The sequence below is a fragment of the Pelobates fuscus genome, chromosome 9 (assembly GCF_036172605.1).
Source record: "Pelobates fuscus isolate aPelFus1 chromosome 9, aPelFus1.pri, whole genome shotgun sequence".
In the NCBI taxonomy this organism is placed as follows: Eukaryota; Metazoa; Chordata; class Amphibia; order Anura; family Pelobatidae; genus Pelobates; species Pelobates fuscus.
This window is the reverse complement of record NC_086325.1, coordinates 145,625,543-145,643,829: the sequence shown is the minus strand read 5'-3', so window position 1 is coordinate 145,643,829 and position 18,287 is coordinate 145,625,543. Positions and strand designations below refer to the sequence as shown.

The 18,287-nt window shown below is 45.7% G+C and overlaps 1 protein-coding gene across 1 annotated transcript; it reads right to left on the bottom strand.

Moving 5' to 3' along the window:
* Window positions 1-10,190: 10,190 nt before the first annotated feature.
* LOC134572470 (caveolin-2-like) lies at window positions 10,191-13,258 on the bottom strand. The gene is made up of 3 exons (XM_063431457.1): window positions 12,804-13,258; window positions 11,117-11,304; window positions 10,191-10,489 (listed from the first exon to the last, which is right to left on the bottom strand). The coding sequence occupies exons 1-3, from the start codon at window positions 12,951-12,953 to the stop codon at window positions 10,333-10,335; spliced, it is 495 nt and encodes a 164-aa protein (XP_063287527.1). The 5' UTR covers window positions 12,954-13,258; the 3' UTR covers window positions 10,191-10,332.
* Window positions 13,259-18,287: the final 5,029 nt, after the last annotated feature.

Here is an 18,287-nt window from a genome sequence, read left to right as displayed (position 1 = left end):
TTGGACTACATTTCCCATAATGCTGGCAAAGCATGAAAGGATATGTAGTCTAAAATATCTGGAGTGCCAAAGGTTCCCTGCCCCCTGCTATAGAGAGTGTTCCTTTGCTTGTCACACAGGAGCAAAAGCCCGAGCAGGATATTAACGACCACTAGTTTAGCTGTGACTTATTCCTGCTTTATTTAGCCCTGGTCTTCCCACGTGAAATGTGAGCCCCGACTATCCCCTCTCGCTCTCTCTTGTGAAGTGGTTTGAATTCTTCACTCACATGCGACATTACTGTGTAAGGATTGGCCTCTGTTCGGGGAAAATAACATCCAGCCATAGCCACAACAATAAAACCTTCCCTGTGGTCTCCTTGAGCCGTACTGAGAATACGAGCTATAAAAATAAATATTACTATATCACTTTTTTTTTTTTTTTTTTTTTATTCTTTATTTTTGTCGTGCAAATGAGATAACAACACGCATGAGGTACCCCAAAGGCAATCCTCACGCTTTTTAATAAACATTTGAAAACAGAATGGGGTATGTTAATGCATGCACAATTTTATAATTAATATTTAGTTTGGTATGATTATTCACGCTCTGGTATCTCCTGACTGTTAAGCTGTAGTATAACATATGCAACTCAGGTAAGGTAGGGAACGCTTGGACAGGGATGCTTGTGTCTAGATTGCTAGGTGTGACTGAGCTAGTTGCCCTTGCAATTATAAAGACATCATATAAACAGTTGCTGCCTTTTGAGGGTACTGCACATTTTGTTACCGTACATCTTACATGAGATTATGATTTGTCCTGAGCTTGTCTAACTGCTTATAACTAATACGTTTTAACAGAAAGCTTTTGGCTAGGCTGTGCTTTAATGGGGTGTCTCGTTTGTGGACCTGCCCGCTGTACATTAGGTGCTTCAGCTGTGTGCATATAGTAAACAGGCATTGAAACTAGATAGGTTATAACAAACGATTAGTTGTTGGATGATAGTAAATAATAGGTAATAAGAAAATAAGAAAAGTAAACAGTCCAGTTTGGGGTTGAACAGTGGTTAAAACCATGGTTGGTACTATATCACTTTAATTCATAGGGAGCTCACAATCTTTCTACAAAGATGTAGAAAAAAAGTAAACAAGAATGTCAAGAAATAAAAAAATATCCGCTGCTAAGTTTAAAGTTGAATAAGTGGGAACTTAAATTCATTAAGTCCAAATAACCTTCCACCCCCAGCTAGAATAATTAGACGTCAATTTCGTCTTGACCTGAGCAACTGCATGCACCCACTCTAGGGATATCTGAAATCTCCCCTTATGTTGATTAGGTCATCCTCGAAACCTATTATTATTTTTATTATTATTATTAATATTAAAATGTCTCGCATTGTCTCTACGTGCATTTTTTTTTTTTAGAAGTTTTGTATTTGAGAAATATTAAATGCCCGACTTCCCATCCAAGAACTGGAGTAAGACTTCATGGACCCCAAGATGTCCTTTCCTGGGATTTTATTAAAACGGATTTATTACATGATATGCTCTTATTTTGCATGCCTTCTTGATTGTAATAATTTCATTTGTACATCTAACCCAAAGAAAATGAATAAAAAAAAATATTTTTAAAATATAATTTATTACATGTCTACCCTAAAAAACATCAACACATTTTAGAATATTTGTAATAAATGTACCTGTTTTTATTTTGGCGCAATGGTTCCTTGAAGATTCAGCATCTGTAGGGGAAAATAAAGCCTTGGAAATATGAGTATACCAACATCCTACATCCGTAGCTATACAAAGCTGATCACATTATGGTGTGCACCTAGGGTACACATCCCAACAGTCCCGAAGCTATCAGAACCATCCCAATATTATGGTCCTGTCCCTCAATCATGTTTCGGTGCCTCTCTCCCTCCCGTACAGATTTCACATCTCCCAATTTTTGGAGATATGCCCCTGGAATTATTATTTATTTTATTACAATGTTTAATATATTTTGTTTACTCAGTCATGAAGAACATTTATTTGTATTAATTAAACTAATTCATTACTTTAAAAAATAGATTCTGCTAAAGAATACACAAGTGATTGAAACATAAAAAGATACCATTGTTTAGGCAATAAATTAACAAAGATGAACGGTATGTTTTCGTTCTTTAACGATGACCAGATAATAGGCAACACAAACTGATGCAAAAGGGCAGGAAGGGACCTGAAGAAAGAGGGACGGCAAGTTAACCAAGTATAGGGGTGGGGCAAGGCACACCAGACAAACCTCTTGCGCCCACCGTTGCATTACATCACTATCGGGACAGATACACAAATATTTAATTCTGTTCTAAGGAAACACCACAAATTTCAGCTAGCTAAAGTGCTTCAGGGGTCCGGAGTATCTCTTTAAGGCTTATGTTGACTTTTATTAATTTTTTTGGCCTCCAGGGATTTTTATCCATCCCCTCTCCAGTACACTATAGCTTGTGGTAAGCTCTTCCCAGCCCAGTCTTGCAGCATGTTCTAGGTTTATGTGTGCAGATTGTGTGTTTATTAAAGCCACCTAAAGTAGCTCATATGTTTGAAAAATAAGTAATGACTGCTCACGCAAGCTTTTATTTCTAATTTTTTTTTTTTAATTCTTTATTTTTGTTGTGCTTTGGGTAACATAACAAATAAGCTCTTGGTGCCCCAATAGCATTCCTCGAGCACATTTTCAGGCAAAACAATAGGGACATTAGGATTATCAGCACACATTTTGTAAACGAGATATTAGTAATGATTAGGACATGGTATTGGCAAATGTAGGTCGCAATAAACAACGTTGTGGGTACAAGAGGGTAAGACACATGACTGAACTAGGCTATAAGCATGTACAATTCTTCGTTAGTGTGTCGGTCTTATGAGGCCTACGCACTTTAATTTATGCGTTGTAGGCAGGTTAAACTAATTGTCTAGGCATAGAATCTAAGACATTAACATACATCTACATGAACATAGTAAAAGGTGATATGTCTAGGGTTTCAGTAGGTTGGTTAAGCGGATATAACAAATCTAAGTATACCAAATAAAGAGTACTGTTAGACTATGAAGGTATGATGCTAAACAGTAGCTTGAATCTGAGAGAGTCCTATCAATGCAGTGCATAACGATAAGCATATCTGTGCGTCAATATCTTAAAACTGAAAAAAGGTAAAATTAGAGAGTACTGTGAGTCCACAAACCAGTCCCCTTCAGCCCATGCCGGTTCTTGGCATGCTGGGCTTCGGTGTCAGCCCGTGGGTGATTGCTGTCAGGTACGGTGTGGTGGCTCCTGGGCATCCCCGCTGATTAGGTCTGTGCTGGTAGCTGCCTGTACCGACCTGGGAGACTGGGGTCTTCTCGTTCGCAGCGTGAGCCGGGATGTAGACTCTATCGCTGTGGGCCTTGCGCTTGCCGGTCGTCCGTGGTCTCACTGATGTGGGTCGCATGCCTGGGTGCTGTTTCGTCTGCGTGGAGCCGCATCGCTTCGGAGGCGGGAGTCCCCTTCTGCCCCGGGGTTGCATGAGGGCTGGTGCTTGTAGGCCACGAGCCTGGAGACCATTGTGGGCCAGGTTCAACCCTTTCGGGATGGTGCGAGGAATCATGGCAGGTCGCTTGGGGCTTCGCTTAGCTGTTCCCCGCTTGTGTGGCCGGCACCTCAGGGGCTTGCCCCTTGTTGCTCTCAGCCCGGGAGGGCTTAAAACGTGGGGATCGGACTCTTGGGTTGTGGTGTTGCCCTGAAGCGGACCCTCACTCACTCGACTGCCGTCGGCTCCGAACGTAGCAGAGGAGATTCGGCGTGGCACTTCAGTCCCTAAGCGTGCCTCTAGCTTAGCCCAGAAGCGTTCAAAAATAAGCGTAATGGAGTCACTTGCTTGTTCCCAGGTGTGCATCGCTTCTGGTTGTGTTTGTAGCTTGTCTGATGTCGATGGCTGATAATGCGCCGCCATCTTGGGTGTTCCCGTCACCGCATGTCTTTTAGAGGTGTTTGTGCCTGTTGCTTGGTGCTGGGTTCGGGACACTCCGTCCGGCGGGGACCGGGATATCCCCCACCAGTCCATAGGGGAGGGGGTGCACGATTTGCACTCGCTTGTTGCGTTCCGCATCAGGTTGGAAGGCGGCCGTCCTTCCCCCGTGCGTCCGCTAGGCCTCATTCTATTGCCGCGGTTCCCGGTCAGGATTGGTGCCGAGTCTGATATCGGCGCGTTCCAGAGTGCCTCCTTTAGCCGATAGGCTGATTTGTGGAGGTGTCTCAGCGTTTTTCCTCGGGTTATCCGTCGAGTTTGGGCCATCACGGCAGGAGCTCTGGTACAGTGCGTCTAGTCAGGTTGCCCGCTTGGCTCCGCCCCCCTATTTCTAATTTTTTTAACCAACTATAACATGCATACTCGCTATTCCCATTGATGTGTATTACAGAGAGGTTACACATGGTTCCAATAGCACACCAACCAACATTTCAAATAGACAAAGAGGGACCCTTTAACTTTAGGGGTGTGAGTTGAGGTGTAGCCAGGGGTGGAGCCAGGGGCGTATTTGCCGCGAGGCAAACAAGGCATTTGCCTTGGGCGGCATTTTCCAGGGGGCTGCAAAAAAAGCCGCCCCCAAACGCCCAGGGCAAATGCCTTGTTAGCCTTGCGGCTAACAGACATCCTGGGCTGGTGGCTGCTGGGCTGGTTGCTGGGCGGGCGGCCGGCGAGGGAGCACTTCCTCTGAGCTGTCTGCTCAGCTCCCTCGCGCGCCGCAGAGTGAGGCTGGGAGCCGGAATATGACGTCATATTCCGGCTCCGCCTCCCAGCCTCACTCTGCGGTGCGCGAGGGAGCTGAGCAGACAGCTCAGAGGAAGTGCTCCCTCGCCAGCCGCCCGCCCGCCCAGCAACCAGCCCAGCAGCCCGACCGGCAGCCCCACTAGACCCCAGGGAGAGGGAGAACCCCCCCAGCATTCCCAAAGGTAAGGAGGCTGGGGGGGTAAATTAAAAAAAAAATAAGTTAATGTGAGTGAGTGTGTCTGTTAGTGTGTGTCTGTTAGTGAGTGTGTCTGTTAGTGTGTGTGTGTGTCTGTTAGTGTGTGTGAGTGTGTCTGACTGTGTGTGTCTGTTAGTGTGTGTGAGTGTGTCTGTTATTGTGTGTGAGTGTGTCTGTTAGTGTGTGTCTGTTAGTGAGTGTGTGTGAGTGTGTCTGACTGTGTGTGTCTGTTAGTGTGTGTGAGTGTGTCTGTTAGTGTGTGTGAGTGTGTCTGTTAGTGTGTGTGTGTGTGTGTCTGTTAGTGAGTGTGAGAGTGTGTGTGAGTGTGTCTGACTGTGTGTGTCTGTTAGTGTGTGTGAGTGTGTCTGACTGTGTGTGTGAGTGTGTCTGTTAGTGTGTGTGTGTGTCTGTTAGTGAGTGTGAGAGTGTGTGTGAGTGTGTCTGACTGTGTGTGTCTGTTAGTGTGTGTGAGTGTGTCTGTTAGTGTGTGTGAGTGTGTCTGTTAGTGTGTGTCTGTTAGTGTGTGTCTGTTAGTGTGTCTGTTAGTGTGTGTCTGTTAGTGAGTGTGAGTGTGTCTTTTTGTCTGTTAGAGTGTGTGTGTGTGAGAGTGTGTCTGTTAGAGTGTGTGTGTGTGTCTGACTGTGTGTGTCTGTTAGTGTGTGTATGTCAGTGTGTGTGAGTGTGTCTGTTAGTGAGTGTGTGAGTGTGTCTGTTAGCAGCTAACAGACACACTCACTAACAGACACTCACACACACTGACATACACACACTAACAGACACACACTAACAGACACACTCACTAACAGACACACTCACTAACAGACACACTCACTAACAGACACACTCACTAACAGACACACTCACACACAGACACACTCATACACTCACACACACACACTGACAGATACGCATCCATTAGCTAACAGTTAGCTAATGGATGCGTATCTGTCAGTGTGTGTGTATTTAGAAGGCGGGGGAAGGGTTGGGTGGGGGTGGCGGGGGGGGGGGGTGGGGGTGAGGGGGGCGCCTGAGTTTTGTCCTGCCTAGGGCAGCACAAAACCAGGATACACCCCTGGGTGGAGCTGTTCTGATATGTTTTAGGTGACTTACTAACAATTTATAGAACCAAAATTTAATTTAGAACAAGAACAACATATCTTATTTATTTTGATTTCTAAACACATTTATTGTGGTTTAAAGACACATTACTGGGAGTATTATTGCTGTGGAGCTCTGTTGTATGCGCAGACACACCAACAATACGGAGCTCCTACAAAAGAGGGACATTAGAGGGAATAGGGACTATGCCTTCTGTGACGGACCGCTGGCACTTCGACTGAGTACCTCCGCCAATCGATGCTCCTCGCGCTTGCCGAGGACTCCGAGCACTCCAACCGACACCATCAGCACTGCGGACCCCACTTCCAGCGAGCTGCGCTGGGGTCTCGCCGTCTTTCACCCACCCTGGATCCACTACCAGGATCCAGCTCCCAGTGGTTGGACCTCTCCTAAATCCAGAGAGCATAGCAGGAACAAATCAAGCTCTTAAGAGCTTACTCTGGGGAGTAAGTGATTATAGCAATCCCCAGAGTGTAGGTATCCCTTCCCCCAAGTAGGTCTGGTTTATTGAGGGCTACCTGCCCGGTATTTATGCAAGTGTCCACCAGGTGGACACTCCCCTACGGGACCTGATGGAACAATGGGACACATATTGGATATTAGCCAATCACAGACAATACAAACAAAACACTCCCACAGTGACATCACAACCCCTCCTCTCTATCCTAGAGATAATTGGGAAGTAATCAAATTATCTCCCAGGACAGAGGCAAGACTCCATTAACCACATGGTTACAAAAAGACATAAAATTACACAATGTTACAATTACTACATAAAACATATACATGCAACATATCCCCAGATAGCTTAGATCTGATCGCACATTATTACCGAATGGCGCTCAGATCATCTACGTACAGTTCAATTGCCATGGAGCTAAAGTGTTTTCCATAGTCTTTTGTTACACGAATAGGCTCCATGGCATAGCTATCTGGGGTAGCACTACTCACATACTGAAAGTCCCAAACGCCCCGGCAGAAATACACAAATGAACCTTTCTGCAGGGGAAAATACAGCTATCAGCACAGGGGCCATAGTCGGAAGGCAGGAGGCTAGCCAGTAGTCCCCTCCGGGCACAAGTGGCAAAGTGCACTTCGTCACACCTTCTACACAAGGACACTTGGGAGGTATACATTAGCCATATCAGGGTGTTGCATAATATTAGGATTTGGGCATCAACACTTCCTGTTGGGCAGACCAAGGTAAGAAAATATTGACTTCAATCCTAATAAAACTGTAATGGTCTCCTCAAATGTTTATACTGTAAACTGAGATGGATGAATTGCATTTCACTAAGGACAAAATGGTAAAAAAAAAAAAAAAAAGAATGAATAAACTTGAGCGGTGGGTGGGGCCATAAAAATAATGAGGGAGGGACCTACTGTCCTCCCCCCCCCTGGACCCCACCCATGCACGTTGGGTGGGGGCCATAAATCACAATGGGGGGGACCTACTGTCCTACCCCCCGGCCCCTACCTGTGAGCGTTGGGTGGGGGCCATAAAAATAATGAGGGGGGAACCTACTGATCTCCCCCCACGGCCCCCACCCCTGGGCGGCGTGTGGGTGCCCTAAAACAAAACTCCCCCCCCCAATCAAAGGTGACTAGGGGTCCCCAAGTCCCTAGTCACCCACCCCCCCACCCCCAAAAAAGTTACCCCCTACCTACCCCCCTCACCCTAAAAAATAGTGAGGGGGGAATAAAATAACTAACCTGTAAAGAAAAATTCAACTTACCATTTGACGTCATCTTTTTTGTAAAATCTTCATTTTTTCAGCCCCAAAAAAGGCCAAATAAAAAACCATCATACCCGTCTAACTTAAAATAAAATAAAAAACCAGAGCGCAAAAAGAAATCCTGCCGAAAAAGAAAAAACCCGACTCTAAAAAAAATCCATCTTCACCCATGGAGGGCTCCGCGCAGACTGAGCTCTGCAGGGCTGGGGAAGGCTTATAAAGCCTTGCCCCGCCCTGCAATTAGGCTAAGAACACTCTGATTGGCTGGTTTAACCCCTTAAGGACACATGACATGTGTGACATGTCATGATTCCCTTTTATTCCAGAAGTTTAACCCTTAAGGGGTTAAGCCAATCAGAGTGCTCTTTGTCATTTTACACAGCGTGGGAAAATTAAAATCAGAGTGCTCTGTGTCATTTTACACAGCGTGGGAAAGTTCTTTGGGATTTTCCCACGCTGTGTAAAATGACACAGAGCACTGTGATTGGATGGATTTCGAGCCACCCAATCAGAGTGCTCTATGTCATTTTACACAGTGTGGGAAAGTTCTTTGGAATTTTCCCACGCTGTGTAAAATGACACAGAGCAGTGTGATTGGATGGATTTTGCTCTGAGTCATTTTACACAGCGTGGGTGTAGCGTTACTTACCTTATCCTGGGGCCGGCCGCGGTCCTCTCTTCGAGCCGCGCGTGGTCCTGCTGATGCATGAGCCGCGCGCGGCTCATCCGACGGCTGCAACAGGAAGGCGGGCAGCGACCGCGAGAAGCGGTCACGTGTCCCGCCTGAATCTAAGAGCGCGCCGCGGGTCTCGGGCGCGCTCTTAAAGAAACAGTGGGAGCCTAAATTGGCAAAGGGCTCCCATTGGCACTTGTCATGCCACACTCCCCATACACTTACCTTTTGGGGGCGTGGATATGACAGGAGCCAATCACATTAATTACTAAGGTACTTATACTCACCTTTTTCCCTTAGTCCTTGCCCTATCGTGGTTTCTGTTGCAGTTCCCTTCAGCGCTTGTTGTGTTCAGTTGTGTTCCTTCGTATTGACCTTGGCTTTGTTTCTGACTACGTTTTCTCTTGTTCCTTATCTGTTCTGTTTGCCGGCTTGCTGTTTACTGTGTACCAGACCCCGGCTAGTCCTAGTTTACTCTGTCTCTTTGTGCCCTTGACCTCAGATCGTTCCTGACTCTGTCTCCTCTCATATACGTCGAGTCCGGCCATTCTAAGGTCCGGTAGACATATCTCTCCTCTGTGTTGTCTTTTGTTGAGTTGAATCCTGCGAGTTGGGGTATATTTTCGTTACAGTGGGAAAGTTCTTTGGGAAAGTTATTTTCTGACATACATACATACAGACATACATACACACAGACATACATACAGATACATACATACACACACAGACATACATACTGAAATACATACACATATATACATACACACAGACATTCATACATACATACACATACTGACATACATACATACACACAGATAGACATACATACAGACATATACTGACATCCATACATAAACATTCATACATACACTTACAGACATACACATACATACATACATACACACACACTGACATACATACTGACATAGATACAGATACATACATACACACAGACAGACAGACAGACACATACACACAAACACAGCAAAATGTTCTTACTTTTTTGCAGGATGGTGGCTGTGGCTGATGGGAGTCGGCTTGGCTCTCCCATCCTCATCTGTCTTTCTTCCCTCCCGTGCGGAGGGTGCTGGAAGGAAGAGACCGGCCGTCACTTCCTCCCAGCACTACTTTGCGGCTGACATTTTTTATATGGGCCCGGTCGAGCTATTGCACGGCTGCAGCGCTGACCGGGCCCCTGAAGATATAAGGCCAATCGGGCAGCCCTAAATGCTTGGGCTGGGTTCCGGACCCTGGCAGGCCGTAGTTTGAGGACCCCTGCTTTAGAGAGCCAGATAAGGGGGCAAACTGTTGCAAACCACTACAACAGTTGTGATGATGCATGGAGTGTTAAGTGTTGTGTTTTCACATTTACTTCAGCATTGATTTTTTGTTTTGTTTATAAATTGTGTAGGGAATCCTGTAAGTGTGGTACATACACATTTGGGTTTAAGATTTTTACAGCAATCATTTTTAAATTACACTCCCCCACACATTCAGCAGGTATTATTTTGCTCTCATATGGCTCCACAGCGGTAAAGCTAACTTGTGAATATGTCTTGTACCCATATGTGGTAATGTTATGTCCTGCTTTTTCCAGACTGGACTCCAGTTAAAATAACCCATCTCACATCACTGATGCCCTCCAGTAATGTAAAGTCTCAGCACCATTGTTTGTTTTGAAAAGAAGAGAAACACAAAGAAAAAAAATAGCAAAAGTTTTATTACACAGTGCTTTCTGGGAGTTCTCTTTACAATGGTAGGATTGCAGATCCCAGAATTCATTGCAACACAATTCACCATCCTGTTGTCCTTCTCGAGTCCCATACGTGCCGGTCCTTTCTCTGCTATACTTGCTGTTTGGCAATACTCAGGTAAATAGAACTGCAGCAACGACCGATACTGGCACACAGCGGGGCCAGGAAAATGTCCAGAATGCTTGCCCACAGGGTCCGAATAGGAGGCATGCAGATGTTGCACAATTGGATGCATGGCATCGCACACCTGCAAGACAGATGGTTAATTGTGGAAACATGCAAATTAAAACATTGTAACAAAATGTAATAGATAGAAACATAGAATGTGATGGCAGATAAGAACCATTCAGCCCATCTAGTCTGCCCAATTTTCTAAATACTTTCATTAGTCCCCGGCCTTATCTTATAGTTAGGATAGCCTTATGCATATCCCACGCATGCTTAAACTCCTTCACTGTGTTAACCTCTACCACTCTAGCTGGAAGGCTATTCCATGCATCCACTACCCTCTCAGTAAAGTAATACTTCCTGGTATTATTTTTAAACCTTCACCCCTCTAATTTAATAATACCCACGTCAACCTCCCTTCCAGTTTCTACTTTTCAAAAATAGTTCACTTTGACTAAACATATTACCAGTTTTTCAGCCCAATATATAAATTATGCTCATTTGGGTAATTAAATTCCTTCACGATTTTATATAGTTGACCAACTCATCCTTCACTTTCATTCCTGTGTAGTTTTTCACACCTGGTATATCTTGGCAAGCTATCCACAAACCACAAGACACATAATTGACAAGGAAATTCGGCCTAAACATTTTGTTTCTAGTGTTCCACATATCCCAATACCTTTCAGTCTCTTTGATGACTTACCATATGTGAAGGCACCCAAGGAGGGCAAACAGGATGCCCGAAATCAGGGATACTGGCACAGCGCACAGAAGCGAAATGATACGATAGCACCAGAGTTTTGATGATTCGAACAGTATATCACTCCATGTCCAGACCTTGTCAAAGCTGTGAAACGAGTTGGGTTCTGCAAGAACATCTGAAAAGTCCACCTATATTAAAAACATAAACGCCATTAAAGAAATTGTTGGATTATCACTTCCCAATGTCAACATCAACACAGATGCCTGTCGATCCGAGGTAATAAATCAAATACAATTATTTTACGTGTAACCTTTAATTTGACGAGTAATTTGTTTGTTGGGCCTTAATTGTAACATACAGATTTGTTCTTTTTGAAATATGCTGATACCATTTGCTGTATCTTTTCTAAGTCACATTGTCTCATCTAGGTGAGTTTTCCACAAACGCAGCTGAGATTGGGCTAATGTATGCAACAGCAGCGTAGTCTTATAGCATTGATTCCTATCATGTACATGGAATGGGTTATCAAAAACACAAATAACAAGAGACGAGGGTTGGCTAACAGGCACCACCACTACTGTAGATCTAGGGGTAGGCAACCTTCAGCACTCCAGGTGTTGTGGACTACATCCCCCATAATGCTCTTACACCCATAATGCTGGCAAAGCATCACGGGAGATGTAGTCCAAAACATCTGGAGTGCCGAAAGGTTGCCTTTGCCTCATAGACGATTAGAGGAGCTAAAATCTGACTGCAACTACTATAGACCTCCATACTGAGCCCCATCTCTGTCTCACTTATCAATTGTCCCAGCAGTGCCTGTCCTTTAAAAACCACTGACTATCCTTTTCATATTTTGCAACATGACCATCAACTTTATCTAGTTTACAGTTCATTAAATAAAGAATGCGTGAACCCCCATGCCTATATATATTCTGACAATACTTTAAATACTGCCTGAAGGGTTAATCTTGAGTGCTGAGAGAAAGATTTGCATGTTTTTATAGCAAATGCGTTAGGTTATAAATTATTATTATTATTATGTAAAATCTCCGATATATTTTGCATCCTTGAACTTTAGTTACATGAATCCTGGCTCAGAGTGATAGAGGTTAGGTTCCATCCTAATCCTAACCCCCCCCCCCCCCAAAACCCTAAGCTTGCTGGATGTGGCACACTGCTGCACCCCCTGTCATTACAGCGCAGAGTATAGCACTGTTTCTGGCGTCTTAGTTACAAACTGTGCCTTGCAACAATCATACCACAGTCTATTTAATATTAATACAATGTCATTATTGACAGTGATTTTAGAAAATTGATTAAATAAATAATATTTATTCCCTGAGGCTACAAACAACTTCTGTTCAACCCGGAAATTATAAATATATGTATATATAAGTAAACCCGGTGCCAAGTAACACTGTAAATATCTTATTTAGAAAATACCAGCACTCCTGGCTGTATAGTCATTATTGTTCTTTTATGTTCAGAGACATCAACATTCTAGTTCCTCAACGGAACTTTCATCAGGATGATGTCCTGATGAAAGTTCTGTTGAGGAACTGAAACGTTGGTGTCTCTGAACTTAAAAGAACAACATTGAGCTATATAAATATAATAATAATAATTATAAAGCCAGGAGTGCCCGTATTTTCTAAATAATGTATGTATAATTATGCATGATTACCTTGAGGTGCTTATTGATGCCACGGGGATCCCGCGTGTCCTGTTTCGGTGGCGCTTCCGTGTAGAGTGTTGTGTTTGGAGGATTCTGATGAAATTTCGGTTCATTTTCCGAATCTATCGGACATTCTATCAGATACTGGTCTTGAATCATGTTGTTAATCCAGCGATAGACTATGTAATCTGTGCAGAATCGAGGATACCGGCCACTCACGTACCAGCCCTACCAAACCTTTACCTCTAATTTTTGTATGCACTCTGTCTTTCTCTACTTTATCGCTTTTAAACTCTGTAAATCACTCAGCCTGCATGTCTCGCTATTTCTGTCTGTTTGCCTCTGTCTCTCTATTTACTCCCTGTCTCTCTCTCTGCTTTGAGAGGCGGTGTGGATAAAATTTCAGGCCCTCTCTCCCTCCCTGTTTGAGCCATGACACTTTTCTGTGACATGCCAAACCCAACTGTCACTGGGATATAAATATGGTGGCTGCTATGTGCCTCCCTCGCACCCCCAGCTTCACTGGATTATCTTAACTCTGCTGTGCGGGGCTCATGGGAATCCGGGTATCACCATAAGAGGGCAGCATGTTAGTTTGGTCAATTAACCCATTAACTATTTCATTGCCCAGATTAGATATGAGCTTTAGAGGGGCACAGGAGGGGAAATTGCCCATTGACCATTCATATACGAGGACTTGTGAGATGCAACCTCTCCCATTTGTTCTGCTGATTAAACTTTTTGGTGGAGGTTTGGGATGTCTCTTCACATAGTACAGCAGAAGTGGGACAGCAGGTGGTAGCTGCTTGATAAGATGATATGGTACTCAACACATGCATACACACACAGTTGCCATTGGTAACAATGGAAAAGTGGTGAACATAATAATGTTTTAGGCGTGCTCAGATCTCTGTGACTGCTCTGCCATGCTGTGTAGGTCATACTGATGGTTTGTTGCGGGGATATATGATGTCACACTTCCCAAGTCCAGCAGCCCTCTTCTTCAAACCCATGCATTGTATCCTCCATGTGAATAGGACCCTAAACACTTTGATTTGCGAGTTTTGTGTGCACGAAGGGCCATTTTTGTACTTGTCTTACCTGCAGAGGGATTCACGCCTTTCACTGCTCACAATGCCCCTAAAAACTCAGCAGGCTATGTCAGCAGCAATATGTATTGAATAAAAATCAATCTATGGTATATTACCCACATTTTGAAATACACTCTACAGCTTTTTTTAATTTTTTATTAAATATATCTGTGAACGTTTTCTGTTTGCAGGAAATGCAAAAGATCTGCAGCTTCTGCAGTGAGATTCTTATCAACTCGGTTTTCTTAGATCTCTCCATGGTCCAGGGAGAGGAGACAACTTTTTGGTTGTAAATCAAGTACAAACTTGGGGCCTTTCTTGACACAAAAGTCACATCTCTCTGTGTGAGTGGTCCTACTCATTCAATGCACGAGAGATATGGGTTTGAAAGATGGAGGCTGTTGGATGCATCATCAGTGCATCATCATATATCCCTGCAGCCTCCATCAATATAACCTGTGTAGCGCTAGGGGGCATTTATAAAGACCTGTGCATGTCTAAAGAAAGCAGACCAATGCCAACCAGCATATGTTGCGAATGTCATGATAACTGTCTCATCTCACCCTGTGGTCACTTGCAAACACATTCATGGACTCCATCTATATTTAACAATGCCTAGCAGCCCACGCAACCCCAGTCTTCCAGAAAATATCCTAGTGGGCACTGGGCTTAACTTGGTCTGGAAAGCACTGAGAACACAGGCCATTAGCCAAAGCACAAACCCATACAGTGCTGGGCTAGCAACTTGAGAGCTCCCTTGGTCCTTCTGTCAAAGTGCTTGCTCTGCAGAATGTTCTTTTCTAAAATGGTGAACACCTGGAAGACTTGCAGGGTAAATGTAAGACGTTCTAAATTCTGGTATAATCTTCTAGCAGAGATATACAATGAAAATATTACTGTTATCCTTCAATAACGAAACAGACTGTATCAGTAAGACATTTTATGATATACTGCCTTCATGTGGACAATTATATGAACTGCCTCAATGGATTTAAAATTTTAAACATTATGACCCTTTCCCACACTCCAAAAAACAAAAAATTGAGGCCACTGTAGGCACCATCACACTACAGTTAAGCACTGTCAGCCTATTATTGCTCTTAAAGGTTGGATAGAGTCATATGGATAATGCAGTATCATTTTTACATTATTGGTGTGACAGGTGCAGTGGATGGGTGCTGGAAAGAGCCGTTTTTTGTCAAACATGTCCAAAATATACAACGGAAAACTGATAGGCTTGAGTGAAGAGACTCATAGCATCATAACTTCTACAATGAGTTGTGTTGGTTATCGTCCTTTGAGGGTCCTTTTTAAATAAAATAAGTGAGTGAGCTATGGATGTCAAAAGCAGAGCTTAGGCTTTCAGTGGGCTGGTACAGGGGTAAACGTTCCGCAATAGAACCCTTTTTGTATACAAAAAGTTGCAGAAGACCTTGAGCAATATTGGAGAGGAATATAACTCCTTAACTGAATACTCAAGAAAAAGAGTACACGTTATCTAAAGAACTGCACAGATAACGTGATTGTGGATATGTAATTTTGTGTGAATGTGATGTATGGTTTTGAAGTTATAAATATTGTGTAAAAAGTATATTTTAAACTGTATGCATAATGGGATTATGTGTCACACTAAGGGGAGGGATGTGTGGGAGGTAACATCTATGTCATTGGTTATTGTATGCCTCCCCCTGGGTGTGGCCTGTAAGTGTACTCTTGTAATAAAAGCCAGGCTGGATGTGCCAGTCCAGAGTTCCTGTTTTACCCTCAAGGTGATGTGTCGTCTCATTATTGGGGGAAGGATTTATTGCATGCTGTTCCAGTTGACTGCTAGGAGTGCAAGCCTATTCGTATGGTTCCTATTCAGCTGTCTACAGCATTCAGAGGCTTGAGAGCATTCATATGCTTCTCAGATTCGGTGATTGTGGTGTCTGCCAGAGTGCTTGGAGTCCTCAGGAAGCGCTAGGAGCATCCATTAACGGAGGTACCAAGTCGGGGGTGCCAGGCGATCCGTTACATTGGTGGCAAGCGGTGGGATGGCGCCCTAGTGCGAGGTAAAGCAGCTCGGAGACACAGTTCGTTTGGAGTTACAAAGTGAGGGCGACGCTAGTGTTCATACAGCGTCCCTGTCTACACAAAGATTTGGGAAACTGGGGTTCGTGGACCCCTGGGCGCTCACACCTGAGGAAGAGAGTGAATTGGAATGGAGAGATAATGCCCGGATAGACTTATGGTACGATGCCCTGGAGGAAGTCCAGTATCAACGGCAGCAGCGCCTTCCTGGTGTCGCATACCAGTTGGAGGAACAAATGGCCTGGCGGATGCCGCTTCTGGGAGACCAACATGGAGGGCAGCGGGTAAGACAACTCGAGTACCTCGTGGAAAGGGAACTGAGCCTGGACACCTCATACCGGACACTGTGGTGGTGCACTGTCCAGCCAGAGACGTGGAGGGCAGAGGGCATCCAGCCAGAGGGGGAGAACTACGCTAGCCCTGGCCTGTTGTGGAAAGCCTTAGCGGAAGACGTCGACTTCGGCAGTCCAGCAGAGTCACGGTACTGGGCTATCTTGCATTACCGAGGTGAGATGATACAGGGCCCGAGATCTATTGGACTGGGAGAAGACCTCTGCCGTTTCGCTGCCATGGAACGAGAGCTGGAGATGGACTATGTAGAACTATTAAATTCCTGCCAGCCGCAGAGCAGGGACACAGACCGGGAAAACTGGGTGGCAGACCCAGACCTGCTAGCCTACAGCTGGAAAAACGTGGCCGAGGTACCCCCTGCTTCACTACCAGCTGCAGAAGTTGGGGACCTCATAGGCTGGTCCTGGAGAGACCCACAGATGGCAGGTGGAGATGGGACCGAGATCTCTCTACCGGCCCTACAGGGATGCTGGGCAGTCGGCCCAGATCCCCAGCGGCAGTGTGCGTTACAGGGAGCTGAAGGTGTCGTTCTTGCTCCCCAGCGGCAGTCTACGGTGCAGGGAGAGGAGCCTGTTATCCCCTCTCCCCAGCGGCTGAAGGTGTGTAAGGGAGAGGAGTTTGTTATTCCCTCTCCCCAGCGGCAGCACAGCTCACCAAGGGGAGACAGTAAGCTCCTCACCAGCGCAGATGGGACCGTGGTCTCTGCGCCCTGCCTACAGGGAGTACAGAGGATCAGCCCTGCTCCCCAGCGGCTGAAAGTGTGTAAGGGAGAGGAGTTTGTTACCCCCTCTCCCCAGCGGCAGCTTAGCACACCAAGGGGAGACAGTAAGCCCCACACCAGCGCAGATGGGACCGTGGTCTCTGCGCCCAAGTTACAGGGAGCCGAAGGGGCCGTCCTCCCTCCCCAGCGGCAGTGTGATTTGTTGGGAATTGGGAGCCCAGTCTCCATTCCCCAGCGGCAGAGTATCCAGCAGGGAAGGGAGAGCCCAGCCCCCTTTTCCCCTCAGCAGGACTCTGTGCTGGGAGGAGAGACAGTCAGTCTCCCTCCGCAGAGACGGGAAGTATGTATGGGAGAGGAGATTGTTACCACCTCTCCCCAGCAGCGGATCATTAATGTACAGGGAATAGAGAGCCCAGTCTCCATTCCCCAGTGGCAGAGTGTTCTAATGGGAGAGGAGCTGGTTACCACCTCTCCCCAGCGGCAGCTTAATGTACCAGGGGGAGACTGTAAGCCCCACACCTGTGCAGATGGGACAGTGGTCTCTGCACTTCCAGCACAGGGGGTAGGGACGGTCGGTCCTGCCCCCCCCCACGACAGGGCTGTTTAGCCAAAGGGGAGACAGTCTGTCTCCAGCAGCAGAGCTGTGTACCCAGAGGGGAGACGGTCGGTCTCCCCCTCCCACAACCAGGCTCCAATCAGGCTACTTCAGTGGTAGCGCTGGCACCAGGGCAGAGTACCGCTGGTCTCTGCCCACTCAGCAACCCACCAAGGCAGACTACCAGTCCCCCACACAGCCGTGGTGAGACACCTGGACCTGGACAAAGTTCTCCTCTACCCAGGTGTAGTAACCAGTTATTGTGGGTGGGCTGTACTGCTGTTTCTGTTTTATGGGTGGGTTGCTGGACTAACCAGGGCACTGACTGGCAGGAGGTCAGATACCCTGTTAGTCTGGGGGGTAAAGGGGAGAAGTGTGGCGAAACCAACCTCGCCACGTGTCGTTGGAGGGGGCTGATTGCCCGCCTCTTGCCTTTGGACTATGGACCAGACTTTATGGGAATGTGATACCCCAGATAGCTATACCATGGAGCCTATTCATATAATGTAGCCCCATGTAGCTAGAGCGCAGCTAAGCGGAAAAAGGCCTTGACAGGGGTTAGGAGGCGGGCTTAGGAGGAAGTAAGCGAGGGTTGGAATTATGGGTAAGTGGGATTGGCTATTTAAATGAGCAGCCATTTTAGGTGAGTCATTCTAACTTCCTAC

Coding starts and splice junctions, on each gene's coding strand:
- LOC134572470 (XM_063431457.1), bottom strand. CDS start 12,953: ATGATTCAAGACCAGTATCTGATAGAATGTCCGATAGATTCGGAAAAT. Junction 11,305..12,803: donor GCATCAATAAGCACCTCAAG/GTAATCATGCAT, acceptor TTTTTAATATAG/GTGGACTTTTCAGATGTTCT. Junction 10,490..11,116: donor CTTGGGTGCCTTCACATATG/GTAAGTCATCAA, acceptor TCTGTCTTGCAG/GTGTGCGATGCCATGCATCC.